Source organism: Myxocyprinus asiaticus, chromosome 21 (genome assembly GCF_019703515.2).
Source record: "Myxocyprinus asiaticus isolate MX2 ecotype Aquarium Trade chromosome 21, UBuf_Myxa_2, whole genome shotgun sequence".
In the NCBI taxonomy this organism is placed as follows: domain Eukaryota; kingdom Metazoa; phylum Chordata; class Actinopteri; order Cypriniformes; family Catostomidae; genus Myxocyprinus; species Myxocyprinus asiaticus.
This window is the reverse complement of record NC_059364.1, coordinates 12,437,079-12,452,888: the sequence shown is the minus strand read 5'-3', so window position 1 is coordinate 12,452,888 and position 15,810 is coordinate 12,437,079. Positions and strand designations below refer to the sequence as shown.

The 15,810-nt window shown below is 37.7% G+C and overlaps 1 protein-coding gene across 1 annotated transcript in view; it reads right to left on the bottom strand.

Annotated features, from left to right (window-relative positions):
- LOC127411641 (mitogen-activated protein kinase kinase kinase kinase 5-like) overlaps window positions 1-15,810 on the bottom strand; it is a 68,491-nt gene that overhangs the window by 17,643 nt on the left and 35,038 nt on the right. Inside the window, exons 4-20 of the mRNA XM_051647348.1 lie at window positions 13,264-13,354; window positions 11,072-11,136; window positions 10,899-10,954; window positions 10,748-10,795; window positions 10,620-10,662; window positions 10,456-10,528; window positions 7,686-7,817; window positions 7,404-7,466; window positions 7,151-7,232; window positions 5,838-5,957; window positions 5,503-5,581; window positions 4,582-4,640; window positions 3,271-3,338; window positions 2,445-2,489; window positions 2,325-2,367; window positions 2,037-2,244; window positions 646-731 (exon numbers count right to left, since the gene is read on the bottom strand). Of these exons, the coding sequence (XP_051503308.1) occupies window positions 646-731; window positions 2,037-2,244; window positions 2,325-2,367; window positions 2,445-2,489; window positions 3,271-3,338; window positions 4,582-4,640; window positions 5,503-5,581; window positions 5,838-5,957; window positions 7,151-7,232; window positions 7,404-7,466; window positions 7,686-7,817; window positions 10,456-10,528; window positions 10,620-10,662; window positions 10,748-10,795; window positions 10,899-10,954; window positions 11,072-11,136; window positions 13,264-13,354 (1,361 nt within the window). The remainder of the gene's footprint in view (window positions 1-645; window positions 732-2,036; window positions 2,245-2,324; window positions 2,368-2,444; window positions 2,490-3,270; window positions 3,339-4,581; window positions 4,641-5,502; window positions 5,582-5,837; window positions 5,958-7,150; window positions 7,233-7,403; window positions 7,467-7,685; window positions 7,818-10,455; window positions 10,529-10,619; window positions 10,663-10,747; window positions 10,796-10,898; window positions 10,955-11,071; window positions 11,137-13,263; window positions 13,355-15,810) is intronic.

Sequence of the window (15,810 nt, the reverse complement as noted above, 5' to 3'; positions counted from 1 at the left end):
TTATAGCAATGCTCTCCTTGCTGGGGTCTCAAAATCTACATTCAATAAATTGCAATATGTGCAAAACTTGGCTGCCAGAATCCTGACTACGGCCAGGGCAAGTGATCACATCACTCCTATCTTGGAATCCTCTGTCAGGTTTAGGGTTGATTTTAAAATTCTTATGCTTACCTACAAGGCTTTGCATGGTTTGGTTCCCCAATATTTGTCTGAGCTTTTAACACCATACATCCAAAAGCGTGATCTCCGCTCCTCTGAATCTAGTCTTTTAACTGTTCCTCAGACTCGTTTACGCTCTATGGGCCTTCTCTTCTTATGCTCCGAAACTATGGAACTCTCTATCCTCAGAACTTAGAGAAGTTCAGTCTTTTAGTGAATTTAAATCATATCTTTAAACTTATTTTTTCCAGGAGGCTTTTATTTGATCCTATTGTTTTCAATTAATTTATTATTATCATTTTATTTACTGTGTTTTATCATTAGCTGTTTCAAGATGCATGTTTATTTTATTTGTATTAAGCTCTGAATTTTTTTTCTTAAAGTGCCTTGAGAGGCCTCTTTAAAGGCGCTATATAAAATAAAGTTTATTATTATTACAATCACACTGAACCACTCAGGAGGACACACAAATACAGACGCACTTACAGGGAAGTCTCTTCTGTCTTTCCTCTGGGGGCGACTTGGAGGTGACTTTGAAACATCTCCATTTACACTTCCATCAGAATCCTCCTCTAAAGAGGGATAGAGAAAAAGATTATTTTATTACATAATTTGAAATATACAATCATTTATTACATGGCTTTCAAGAGTACTTGATTGTGAACGGTCAGTAGCTGCATTCTGCATTCAAATATTTTTGTATAAAAGCTGCTACTAAGAAGTGTTAGATTCATGTCTCTTGCATCTCTCCACAGTCAAAAATACATTTGAACTCAAATTAATATTTCATATTCCAATTGATTTTTTATCTAATAAGTAGCCATGTAAAAAGTGAGATAATGTCTGCTTCACATCAGGGTCCTCACCACACTGTCATGATTTATTTTTCAATAATAACTGGCTGACTGTACTTTATCTATAAACTCAACAATATATCTTATATTCTATATTCACAATAGCCACCAGCATATCACCCTGCAGCTCTCACCTTGTCACCCACTGAAGCTAAGCATTGTGTAGCCTGGCAAGTAACTGGATGGAAGTCCTCCTGGGGAAAATTATGGTTGCTGCTGGAAGAGGTGTTAGTGAGGCCAGCAGGGGGTGCTCTGTTCACCCTGCGGTCTATGTGGGTCCTACTGCCCTACTATAGTAACAGGGACGCTTTACTGTAAAAAGTTACCATCCATATCAGATGTGACATTAATCCCAGGTCCTGACTCTGTAGTCATTAAAAATCCCAGGGCAGTTCTCAAAAAAAGTAGGGGTGTAACCGTTCATTTTCTCTTCAATCCTGACCAATTGCCCAGTCCCAGCTGAAGAGAAACACCCCCACAACATAATGTTTCCACCACCATACTTCACAGTAGGTATGGTCTGTTCTGTGTGGTGTGCTGTGTTTGGTTTTCTCCAAATATAGCACTGGGAGTTCAGTCCAAAAAGTAAAAAAAAAAAATGGTCTCATCAGACCATAAAACCTTTTGCACATGGCATCAGATTCCTCCAAGTGTTTTTTTCTCTCGCAAAGTTAGTGTAGCACTTTTTCAGAAGAGGCTTCTTTCTTGCCACCCTAACATACAGGCCAGCCTTGTGTAAAGCTTGGGAGATTGTTGTCACATGCACAGACCGATCAATCTCAGCCATAAGGGCCTGAAAATCCTTCAAAGTTGCCTTTGGCTAATACATTTGCAAAGTTATAAAAAAAATCAGGTTTTTGCTCTGTCATTATGGGGTATGGAGTGTAGATTGATGTGAAAAAAACAAATAAAAATGATTTAAAGCATTGTAGCATAATGCTGTAACATAAAATGCGAAAAAAATGAAGGGGTCTGAATACTAACTAACTAACTACAGAAAGAGTGTGTGTGTGTGTGTGTTACCGTGGTCAGCGGTGTGCGAGAGCAGGCCTGGGCTGCTGATGCTCACAGACAGGTAGTCAGACTGGTTGTTTTCTATGCTGCTTCTTCTCTCAGGTGTGCTCTGTCTACGAGCCACTGGCACCGGCCCGTTATCAGAACCCGGGAACCTCCGCACCGTCTGACAGCCGTCAAACTCATCGGAAACACTGCTGGCTCGAACCTGAGAGGGCTGATGAAAACAAGTTTTTCAATCACATGCCAAAAAATATAAATATAGATGGGTGTGGATATACATACACTCACAGTTACCTTAGGAGGCAGAGGTGGTGGCACTCCCTGTTTAAGAGTCGAGCTGAGAGAGGGAGAGAGAAATTAGCTGGTTGGTTTCAATGAGAGTTTATTAGATCTATGAGTGACAGTGATACTTACAGATCAACATCCTCAAAGGCATCTTCTAGTGGAGCCATGTGCCCCCTTCAGGGACAGACAAGAGAGAAAACCAAGCAAAAGAGACATGAGTTTTTGAGTTACTGAGACTACAGTCCTGCTCTGTCACCTATTAGCTGTTCAGAAGTACACTGAACCCCCGGGTTGCTCCAGAGGGGGGAATAAATCTTGAACTGAACTGTGACACAACGTCCCAACAAGGTACGACAAATAAAGCAACAAGCTAATTTATTCCATGATAATTCCTTTGTCCCAACCAGCCACAAAGTCTGGGTAGTCCTGTTCACAGTGAAATCTCATTGGTCCAAAATCATCAAATTAGTTCTGAGTGGCTGTAACTGTGTAGTGTCAAGCACAGTTCTCTCATTCAGTGTGTAGAGACAAATTACTTGTCCCTGGAAATGATGTTTCATACCATGCTTGGTTAGAACATGGTGTAAGTCTAAATGGATCTGTTAAAATAACAGCTACATAAACCAATGGCTTTAATCAAACATACATCATTCTTTACCGTATAAACAACTCTTCCTCAACGCTCTTGAGAAGACTCCTTCAAGCAGAGGAGTGCACACAGAGAGAAATAGGAAAGGAAAAAAAGGGGAAAAGAAAGAAAACAGAACAGTCAAAGTAGAGGGATTGCAAGCAGACAGACAGAACAGCTCATGTAAGATTCGACAGATAGGCATTAGGAGGAACAGGAAGTGCATAAAGACTCATGGGAACATCAGAGAGGTAGTGCAGAAAGTACAGGGAAGCGATTGAGGAAGCCGTTTGTCAGTGCGTCAGTCATAAGAGTTTTAATGGTTACCTGGAGGTGATGGGGCCCTCTGCAATTGGACTCCAGGGGGATGAGAAATTGTTGTCTTTAGTCACGTCCTGCACAGAAAGACAGCAAGTATGCATCCGCTTCAAACACAAGTAAAGCACCATCTAATGATCTCAGAACTACAATCTTTTGTGTTCAGAAGGTTGCTGGTTCGACCCCTGCAAAAAGCAAGCCATGAACTTTTGCTATTGTAGCCCTGAGCAGTGCACTTCAAGGTGCTGTAAGCGATTTTTTTTCATGGAAAGGTATGCAAAATTTTTTTACTACTCCCTGAAAGACATTAATGAAGTGTCATGAGATATCTCACCAGTCTCTGTGACAGCTCTAGACTCTGTAAACAGCAAACAAAAATGTGTATGCGGGCTGTGGACAATGATGCTTTCTGCCTGTCAATAATTTTGCACGTTCTTATAGTATTACAGTTGAAGCGATTTATTGAGGCATCATGCCATTTTTATGCCATGTTGCTCATAACAGTTGTCAGCTGAGGGCGTTATTTTGCTGCTTTTGTTTTTGACAACCATTTCTGCTCGTGTCGGTCTCAATAAAGCTCATCTGGTATCTATGGTGTGTGAGGTTTTGGAAAAAAAGGGGTGTGACTAATCCAACGGCTCAGCTTGACAGCTTTTGGAAATTCTAGAATGACTAAAATCATTTTCAGCACCTTTAACCTTGTACTGTACAACAAATCACTCTGTATTAAAGTGTCTGCTAAATGACTGCTTAAAACTATTTGCTGTTCCTTCATCATGTTAGCTGTTACATTAAATAAACTACATTTTCGGTCCCACTTTATATTAGGTGTTTTTAACAACTATGTATTAACATTAAAATATATACAATACAATATATTTATTGTGTAACTACATGTAGTTCGGCAAAATTCTCAAAAGATTCACATTTGCTGCTACTGAGTTTGAGGTACAGGTAGGTTTAGGGGTAGGGGTAAGGTAAACAGTGTAACTACAGACGTCATTAAATACAGGCAAGTACAATGCAAACAAACACGTATTTACATAACAAGTACATAGTAGTTTAAGACACCTTATATAAAGTAGGTCCACATTTTTATAACTGGTTGAACAATTTGAAAGTGGCTGAACCACAGCTTGTCTTACATAAGCTAGAGTCAGGTTTTAATACAAAGTTTACACATGAAGATTATTGGTTTGCATGGAAAATGTATGTTTGGTTGAAGACTCATCCTGTTTGTTTGTAATGCAGTACAATCTGTATTTAGGCCGATTCTGTGATTGGGTGTTTAAATTCGGAGAGCTGTGATGTTTCCCTCACCATCTCAGTTCTTGCTTCTGTCTCTTTTCTCATGGGGGGCTCAAACTGAAGCTTATCAACTGGAACACAGAGATGAGAGAAAAATGTATACACAATACATCATACTACTGCAATAAGTGTATTAACCCAGCATGCCACTGCCAAATAATTTCAATCATTTATTAAACTCACCCAGCATTCATCTTTGGCATTTAGCTCATGTAAAAAACCTTTGAAATTTATAGTTTGCACAAGAGCTGCTACATAAAGTTTGAATTCCTAACATGTAGTAACATGTCTCCACCACAGGGGGGATCTGGCTGTACATTTCTATCTAAAATAAGTAGCAGAAACTCTTTGCCTCTAAGAACATACTGTATTAATAACCAACAGAAGTTACGTATCATAAATGTTCACACGTAAATGGTCAAACACACAATGTGTAAAAGTGGAGCCATGTATATTAACAGAGTATCTGAGTGAGCACAATAATGTGAAGTTACACAGGTAGTGCTACAGTATCTTTCCGTGTGTGTCTGCAGAAATATTAGGGAGTCTAGAAGTACATTAAAGCAGGAGTAAAAGCTCTCTCACTGCTACATGCTAAAATGCAGACTATTTGCCCTCAAATCCCAGACACCCAAACACCTTCTTACACAAAACCACACCTATTCATTCCCCCAAACAAGCACATGCAAAATAATAATAATAATACAAATTGTTTTATAATAAGAATGAGTAGGTGTGTGCAATCTTGTGACTACCGGTAATTGTGTACAGTGTGCACACACTAAAAACTCACAGAAACCCCTGTAAACTATAATCTGACTAACACCAACACTACAGATCAGTTACATAGATCTGTAACCAGAGACATCAAGATGTCGGGACAGCACTCATTATCATCATACATAGGTGTGTGATTGACAGGTGTTCACGTACAGTTGATCTGTGACTGGGTTCTTTCAGCGCGACTTTTCTTGCTGTGAGTCGAGCGGATGGTATGACGCTGTGCAAGTGGCTGTGAAACAAAGAGAAATAGAATGCTGGGGAAATATCTATGATCGACACACACATTAAAATGGAAACATACCATGGGGACCTCTCTATTGTTATATGAGCTAATTATAAGCCAAGATTTATATATAGATCAAGTACTGTATCCTCCTACCACTAAAATACTATAATAATAGCTTACTTTTGGGGACAATTTTCACAATTTCTAATACATTTACAGACAAACAAACTCTCTCTCACACACAGGTGCTGTGAGTTACCTCCAGGTCATCTTCATCTCCCTGGCTGTAGTGGGACTGATGATTATCTGGGTTGTTCATCTTATCAAGCAGCTCTAGAGCTAACCGTCGAGTCAAACCTGCCTGAGCCACAAATAAGTGCTGCACACAGGCACAAACAAACATAGATGATGTAGTGTTAGAGATGGCTTGTAATGTGGCATCTCTACAATTCAGACAGAACATATTTTGGAATACAGAGGAAAGTATTCAAGTACAATAGATTATAATACAAATTTTGTTAAACTCACTGTAACACAGCCTCCAGTGACTTATTGCTTTAATAAAAAGTTGGCAACAGCAATATGATGAAAGTTGTGATGTCCAGATACAATTTTTTTTGAGAACGAATAAGAGTACTTTTTTTCCCGCAGATACAGAGTCTGGTACCTGATGTTTATTTTTTTTTCTGAATTCCATATAAACAGTTTATTCAATTTTATCATCAAAATGTTGCTTAAATAAATGCATTAATTAAAACTTTAATCAAATGAAAATATAACACTTAATTTTCAACTTAATATTGTATTTTTATCAAACAATGTGCTTTTATACAGAACCTCACAGCATAACCCAAAATACAACATTGGAGTTATTTTTCTGTCAAATAAAGTGCTTCATATCAGAGCATCACAGATATGTGATATTGCTTAAATATAATATAATTACTATTGATTTATTATTAGTAGTAGTATTACAGTGAATATTACATAACTACACAGTAGTGATCTATTTCTGTCGTATGTTTTTGCCTTAAAACTGGGCTTTTATTTTGGAGGAAGCTTTTATTTTGAAGTGTTTCTATGTTATGACAGTAGCTTCTCAATCCAGAAAAGCTGGTCGCTGTGACTCAAAGTGATTATTAAACCGCAAAAGGCTGCTATTTAATTTAACCATGAATTAGCACTCTGCTCACTGTAATCTGCGACAAACAAGGCACGCAATGCTCATGATGATGCTTTCCGTGTATGAGTCAAGGATCTCTCAAAGGTATGAGCACTTTGTGTCTTTATGTCAACACAACACCAACTTCACACATTCACAAGCACTCACATTTAAAGCGCTGCACATGCAAACTAGATTTTTCATCTCATTAAATCGCAGCTTTTGCAGTTAGATAATCTCACTAGGACATAACGTTGTCCTAGTGAATGTTTGTGGGATTACATTTGTACGCCAGAAGGTATTGGTTTTTGCTATCGAAGCATTTATTCAAGCACGAGTACAAGTATATGAGCGCAGTATTTGACCCGATTCCGATACCAGTATCGGTATCAGAACATAGAAGTCTATACCGTGAGAAGCTTCTCAGCTGTTGGTCTCTTCTTCGGGTTCTTAGTAAGAGAAATTTTTATAAAATTATGGAAGGCTGTAGACCTGCAGAAGAACAAGACAGTTGAGAGAGAGAGAGAGAGAGAGAGAGAGAGAGAGAGAGAGAGAGAGAGAGAGAGAGCAAGATTGATGTTTATACACAGCTTTTGTTCAAACTACAGAATCTATATTTGTCTATAGCTTAAATACGCAAAAATAAATACCAGAAATACTCACCATTTAGTCTTGTCCTTTAACTTAGGAGGCTGGAAGTTGCTTTTAGACATCAGAAATAAAGCCCTGCATATTTACATAAAAAAGGGAGATTTGTATATCAAACAATGATAAAAATATAAGTATTTATGTGAGGATGTGGTTGTGTGATGATCAATTATCTTGGCTCCAAACAATAAAGACTTCTGTGTATAATTAAAGTTATGAAATCACAGCAATACTTAGGCCTGGTAAAAATATTTTGGGTAAAACATGTCTGCTGATTGGCAACTAGTGTGTGTGTACCTCATGGGATGTAGGTCAAACATTGGAGGCTGTAGTTCTGCCAGCTCTATTGACGTGATTCCAACAGCCCAGATATCACACAGCTGATTATAACCCCCGTTCTTCTCCACTGCCGCCACCTCTGGAGCCATCCTTCACACACATAGATAATACATTGCAATACACGTCCTGTACGTTGACACAATGACACTTTTAAATACATACAAAAACCACAAAAAATAACACTCAATTAATCACAAAGGTTTTTTTCCTGGTATTCAGATTGAACCTTCCTTTCACATGTTCCCTGTATTCAATGTGTTTTAGACAGAGTTTAAAAATGCACAGATTAAATGTATTTCTAGGTTAATTCCAAAACTTTTAAAGTTTTTTCAGTAAAAACAATTTATAAACAACTGTCTCCAGGGTTTCCAAATTTTTGGATCAATGACCTTTTCAGTTGTTTGCTATCACTGGATTTGTAAAAATCATTTTGATTCAGATCAATTAATGAATGAATTATTTAGACTAATTTGTGTACCGGTTCGACCAATTAACTGAAAGGAAACAAGATGATGATTCAGAAGATTGTTTCACTCACAAATCGGACATTAATATGGCTTGCGAACAGGTTTTACTCAAAACAATCAATATCTTGCCAACTAAAACTTTTAGATAATAAAAAATGTAATAATCACTGAAGAAATTTCCCAGTAAGATTTTATTATTAGTATTATTTTCCACACGGCTGTGCTCAGTTATCAGAATTTATCAAACACAGAAATATATACTCCTGCTATCTGTTTTTAGAGATACAGCTTCTACTTTCTAGAGAAATGTCTCATTCTGCACAAAGTCACAAAATTAAACCATGCTGTTCATTGGAACTAGTAGGGTTGCATTCTTGCCTCATGAGCTGGACTTCACATGCTTATGTGCTGCGTCCAGTCAATTGTGTGTTGGCCTACAGTAGTAGGCTGTAGCTGCCCACCTTAGATTAAGAGAAATCCTGGGGGAACTGTCCTGTCCTAAATGTGGTATTTATTGCAGTGTTTCATAGTCTTTTGGAAGGCTTCGAATGTTTGGTTGCCAATAATTTCACTGCCTGAATTCCATAAATCCGCTTGGCTGAATCTGTTTTAGGGTCTGGATTTTGCCATTCTATTAGCTTTTTCTGCATTGTACAAGCCACAGTGGCCTAGATGTTCTATTGTGATACGTTTACTAGTGATGCACCGAAGTGAAAATTCTTGGCTGAAACCAAAACTGAAAATTCTGGACACACTGGGCCGAAAACCAAAACCGAAAATAATAATTTCATTTAAAAAAATCTACATGTTATATTACATTACAATACTACAATATAATGTCATTTAATATATGTATTATACATAATATACAGCATATATCATTTTTCTAAGTGATCTCACTCATAAAAAACACACATAATACTACCATAAAATTTAGGCTCAAACAACTTTTGAAATATTATAGTATAATATGTTTTAATATTGCACAACTCTATAGATGTAAAAGCTGACTTTTGGCAAATATAAGCACATCTTTACCCTACAAAGTGCTAATAAAGTGCTTTACATTTCTGAGTGCTTCTGTTCTGAGTGCTTTTTAAAATTCTAGAGACTGTTGTGCGTGAAAATCCCAGGAGATCAGCAGTTACAGAAATACTCAAACCAGCCCATCTGGCACCAACAATCATGCCACGGTCAAAATCACTGAGATCAAATTTTTTCCCCATTCTGATGGTTGATGTGAACATTAACTGAAGCTCCTGACCCGTATCCGCATAATTTTATGCACTGCTGCCACAAGAGTGGCTGATTAGATAATCGCATGGCATGATTGTTGGTGCAAGACGGGCTGGTTTGAGTATTTCTGTAACTGCTGATCTCCTGGGATTTTCACACACAACAGTCTCTAGAATTTACTCCGAATGGTGGCAAAAACAAAAAACATCCAGTGAGCGGCAGTTCTGTGGACAGAAATGCCTTGTTGATGAGAGAGGTCAACAGAGAATGGCCAGACTGGTTAGAACTGACAAAAGTCTACAGTAACTCAGATAACTGCTCTGTACAATTGTGGTGAGAAGAATATCCTCCAAGAATGCTATTCTAAGATACGGGTTGGTGGTGTTTTGGCGGCATGAGGGGGACCTACACAATATTAGGCAGGTGGTTTTAATGTTGTGGCTGATCGGTGTATATGTACAGAGGTGCACATCTCAGATGTTAGCACAACCTTTTTACTGTCAATATACCATAAATCAGCCGCTGTTTATAAATGTAATTAAAACAAGTTTGTTTCACATAAATAGTGCATTTTCTTTATGTCAGTGTTTCATACCGGATATTAAAGCAGCGGTTTTGGTTTACATTTTTCACTCATGATTTTGGGCGAAAATAGCATTTAATAGAAATTTCAGTGCATCCCTAATGTTTACTTTATCTGTTTTGGCAAACAAAGGATTTTCATTCATTTTTTAGCCTTTCCAAGACTATTCAAATGTGCAGAGAGCTGAAAAGGAGATGTTAGGCAGAATGTTAGGGATGGAAAGCCTCTGTTACCATTCACTTTCATTGTATGGAAAAAATATGCAATTAAATTTACTGTGACTAACATTCTGCCTAATATCTCCTTTTGTATTCTTCGAGGAAAAAAAAAAGAAGAAAGTAATACGGGTTTGGAACAACATAGGGACGAGTGAATTATGAGAGAATTTAAATTTCTGGGTGAACTAACCCTTTAAATCACATATATTCAGAGAAGGGCTTACCAGTAGGGTGTCCCGATGAAGGATTTTCTTTTTGCCATGGTGGCTGTTATTTTAGCGGCTACTCCAAAGTCCGCTGCAAAATAGGGAAAATGAATAATCAGAAATTCACATTCAGTAACACACAAATACACAAACACACTGCAATTACAATGTGACTCTCTCACCTAATTTGACATCTCCATTGTCTGTGAGCAGAATATTTGCCCCCTATGACACAATGAGGACAGAGTATGTGAAACAGGGAAAACACACAGTGATTAGTATAGATTGCTGAATTATGGAATGGCATTACCTTAATGTCTCGGTGCATCTTCCCTTTGGAGTGCAGATAACCCAGACCCTAAACACACACACACAAATATTTTCATCGTATATGGGGTCTTGAATAAAAACACAGAATGTCTGCACAGCATTAGACCATGCGAGAGTTTGAAGGATCTTACTTGTAATGTCTCTCTGCACACATAAGCAATCTGAAGTTCCAAGAGTGGACCTGTAACTGCATGTGTACACAAACACACAAACAATCTTCAAAAATGCTGCACAGGGAAAAATGGATGGTGTGTATTCTACATGGACATTTACAGACACATAAACACAAGCACAGCTGATTCACCATGATAAATGTCTTGTAATGACCCTCCACCGCAGTATTCCATACAAATCCACAATTTCTCACGGCTAGAGAGAGAGAGAGAGAGAGAGAGAGAGAGATCTTTAAATGTGTACACAATAAAAAATAAGGATCATTTAAGAAAAAACATGAAAGTATGCCTACAGCTATACCATCAACAGTCTTAAGTGTTTTCAAAATAAGAAAAGTTTTATATTCCAATAAAGTTTCAGTACACATCTAAAATCTTAATAGAAAAAATTTGTTTAATTTTAAGACATTTTTTAAATCAACTTTCACATATCATGTCTTAACATGCTTAACCCTTACCAGCCGGAGCGTTCAAATTTGGGAACAATTATTCCCATGGTTCCTGTCTCAATATCTTCGCCGTCCAATCACCAATTTTATTTCTGAACTGCCAGATACTCATGACAATATAAGCTAAAAGCACATAATAAATGTATCGTCATCCGTGTCATCCTCCATTTGCCTGGGCAGAGCCAGAGAGGATACGCCGGGAGATTACCTCAACTGTTGGACTTACTGCTTCAAATTGAAAACTGCGGCAATCTTTCGAGGTAAGACAAGTTATTTTACATGTGTTGTCAATATTGTCTATTGAAAGTCAAAACATTTTAGTTACGAAGCATTTATTTGTAGGAGTAATGTAAGTATTTTTTTGGAAAAAAATGACATGACCGTCAGCGTTCATCGGACAGGCAGCTAGCCTCAATTTTTAAGCAAATTTCTGTGAAACTTGCTAAATAAACATTAGCTAGCAATACTATGTACATTTATAGCTAAATATCAATAACTTTTTTATTGGCCAATTTTGTCGCTTGTGAAAAATCCGCCTGAAGTAATGTGAGGCAGAGAGCAGACGCTGTTCAGACCTGCCTGGAAACTGGCCTGCTAGTTAGATAAGTTATCTAGCTTGTTGATTTTCCATGTAATAAAAAATATGGAAGATATCTTTCTATAGTTTAGCAGATAGCCTTACCCATCCATCACACAGACATGATTTTAGGTTGTGTGTAGCTTCCTGTTCATAAGGAAAGTGTGAGAGGTCTGTCTGCAGTTGGACGTTCTGGTTAGTCTGCAAGCCTTTGGTGACTATTCAGTATAAGGATTTGTGAAGAACACACTGCTGGCTACCAATTGTTGTACTTTTTTCTGTTGTAGAGATGGATAGAGACTATGGTTCCCTGCTCAGCACCCTAAAGAGGAGGAGGCAGCTGACTGCTGATGAGCTTAGGTTCATAGCAGAGGAGGACGTAGCTTATGAGGGCATGAGCACACAGAAGGAAGATCTGCTGGACCAGGAACTACTGCAGGAAGACCCGGACCACGAGATGATGGAGGATGAGATGGAACCTGATCCCCAGTCATGTTTACTGGTGTTGTTGTCCTCCCCCTCCCCTCTTTTCTCCCTCTCTTCTCTCCACAGGTATTGCAGTTGTTGAGTATTTATGAATTTATATATATTCTGTTCCTGCACTCTTTTTTAAAAATGTATTTACTGTAGATACTTCGAGAGTTTGATTTTGTATGTTTTGCTGTGTAATTCTAATGTTCAAATTAAATAAAGTGTGTGTTTTATTGAACACATAAAATGTACATTTCAGTGTTTGTGTCCTTCAATTTCAGATGCAATCTCAATTTATTATTACAGGTGCTCAAAAGGAGTATTTGAGGAGTGGTCATGTGAAATGTATCTTAACATTCTAAATGTTTGTTTTATTCCGTTTTCCCACTAATCACTAGAATGGTCATAACTTTAACAATAGATTATATTTCTAATCTGTCTGCTATTCTACATTGCCCAAAAAATTATGTATATTTCATACACTAAGTTTCTAGCTTGTAATTAAAATGGTTGAAAATGCAGTTGTCTGATGAAGTATGGTGGCTGGAGTAGATTTTTGTAAAAAATGCTGTGTGAAATCTTATTGATAAAGAATGATTAGCCTTAAATAATCATATGTTTATATCATTTGAAAGCCCTAGTTATCCTCTTCAATATGGTATATACAGTTCAGGTGTGATGAATATGGATATGAATATCATATTCTGGCACAGAATGAAATTTTCAGAATTTTGGGCTCAGGCTTTAAAGGGTTAAATATATTGAGAACGAGACACATCAGCTTGTTTACAAACATTGTTTGTGCTTGTATGTTTGTGTGTGTTACCAGAGGTAGCTGCCAAAGTAAGCCACAATGTTGTGATGGGTGCATTCCTTCACCATAAAAATCTCCTGCTGGATGATAGAGAAATCATCACCTGAGAGAGAGAGAGAGAGAGAGAGAGAGAGAGAGAGAGAGAGAGAGAGAGAGTGTTATTCTGCGTAGTCAGATACAGATGATGGCTGGAGAAATGAAAAAGGTGAAAAGTGTGACTGAGCAGAGATCAGAGATGTAGATATTGGATGTTAAGTACAGAGAGTGAGGGTGGATTAGTATTATTATTATCATGAGATCGATTGGGGTTTAATACGGGGCTCTGAACTGTGAGCAGGTGAGGAATTACAGGTTCAAGTCCCATATTTTTAACTCTTCTAAGAGAGTCTCCATCCCATGTCACTCACTTTTTGACCTCTTAAACCTCTTCGTCTGTGATGCTAAATAAAACCTTTGAATGTGAGGTGCTTCCCTCCATCTCTTCCATAGTACATATAATTAGTTTAAATTCCTGCTGAAACTGTGCTAACACGTCCCATGACAACACTGAACTCTTACTGAAGGCCTTTTAAAGACCCAGTGAAATCAAAATTAAGTTTTGCTGCTTTTAGTTCATATCTATTAGCTTTCTGGTCATCTATATGCTAATGTACTTCTAAATGTTTTTAGAAGATAAAAGAATTTAAAATCTTCAGTCTCTCTATTCCAGCTAAAAAGACTATAACGCCACTTAGAGGCTGAGAAACCGTGTTCAATCAAATGCTTTCTAGAACGAGAACGCAACCTCCCCCTACAACTATTCAGCACATATGGCTGTGTTCTAACTGGTGCTGATCATGCCTTGGCAGGAAACACAATCCATACAGTAGGGTTGTTCCAAATAGATTTTAAGACTTTCTCAAAAAGTGAGTTCTGACTGACCGTTATCACCTTTCAGCAACCTGAAGCTCTCACAGTGGAGGCTGGGTAATTGTCTTCGAAGGCAATAGGGCATAGGGATGATCACTTCTGAATGGGACGCAGCAATGTGGGAGCTGGACGCGAGGAAAGTTGCTGGAGTTTATTATAATATATCATGTGCAGCCAGAGTTTTTTTTTTTTTTTTTAAATGTACAGCTCGAGTAAGTGTTCTTTATTCTTGATGCTTAGTGTATTTTGATTGAAATCGTGGATTTATTATCTTTTACTTGCTTGTTTCTCAATCATCTGCATTGGACTTGCACAACGGCTCCAGTCTCGTCGTAAGCAAAGGGCACAATGTGCATTTGTGAGCGGTTTATGGATTCATGTTGTTAGTTAGATCATCGATCGGCTCTCAAGTCTTTGAAAAAGTTAGATTAACTTTAAGTTTCCCCAGTAAACAGCTCTAGCATGAGCAGCATGGCGAAAAGGAGTATGTATGTTTGTGGGTTAAACTAAAGCCTACTGGCTAATTAAAAAAAAAAAATGGGACGAGAAGTTCGTCATGTCCCACCCCTGCTTCCTTTTACAGTAGGAAATACGTCAAAAGACCAAATCGAACTGCACTCGTCAAAGCGCTTCACAGGGACTTTAAAGCAATGGAAAATTATTGTGCTTTTCAAACGAGGTGACATCACAGAAATGGGAAGTTGATGAGTATTACAGTAAAGGTGATGAATGTAATCAAAGGAATAGCAAATGATTTTTCATCGTATATTTTTTCTAGAAACAAATCATTTCAAATATTTTTTAAGCCGAATATGGAAATTATACCTCACAGTATTAGTTTATAAAGTTATTTGTCGACTACACAGATGCAGAGCATTACGTGGCCTCTGTTCTGTAAAAGTAGAGTCTTAACTGAAGATATCATGTTCCTCCAGCAAAACTCATAAATCCAGAGTGAAACTACTGCTGTTTCACATAGCTTTAATTCCTTCTGTGACTCAGTGACCAGGCATCCTCATCTAACGCACATGATCCATTTTTTTTTCTTTATGGCTTTGGTATATTACTGAATACTACATTGTATTCAGCAGGTGGAGCTCTTTTTCCAGGCTGATGCTCTCACAATAAGTCTTCAAGAATCTCTTGCTGAAAATCTCAATTTAAAAGACTAATGCTATCAATGCAGACAAAAAAACAAAGACAAAAAAAGAGAAAAAAATATGATTGGGAAAAATGTGTTGTCCCCTAAATTAAATAAGATTATGGGATGAAACATTCCAGATTTTTTTATTTAAATGTATTACATTAAAAAAAAGAAAAAGAAAAAAAAGGGCTTTAATAGGAAGGTAATGTAGTGTAACTGTCTTTCTGTCTAAATGGCCTTTCTACATGTTGTAAAACCACAGTCCAATGATGGATGTGAACCGATTGTAGCCACTTCTCTATTCCATTCTAGATCTTTAACTTTGAAACACGCACACAAAACACAACCCCTCTGTTTCACACTGACTCCATGATTGAACATCATAGATAGACAGAGGAAAAAAACAGTGCTAAGTGCAGTCCTGACCAACCAGAATTAACATCATTCAAGAGAACACACAACATACAGGGCTGCACCGGCATCAGCCTTCAGCAGTTGACACGCAC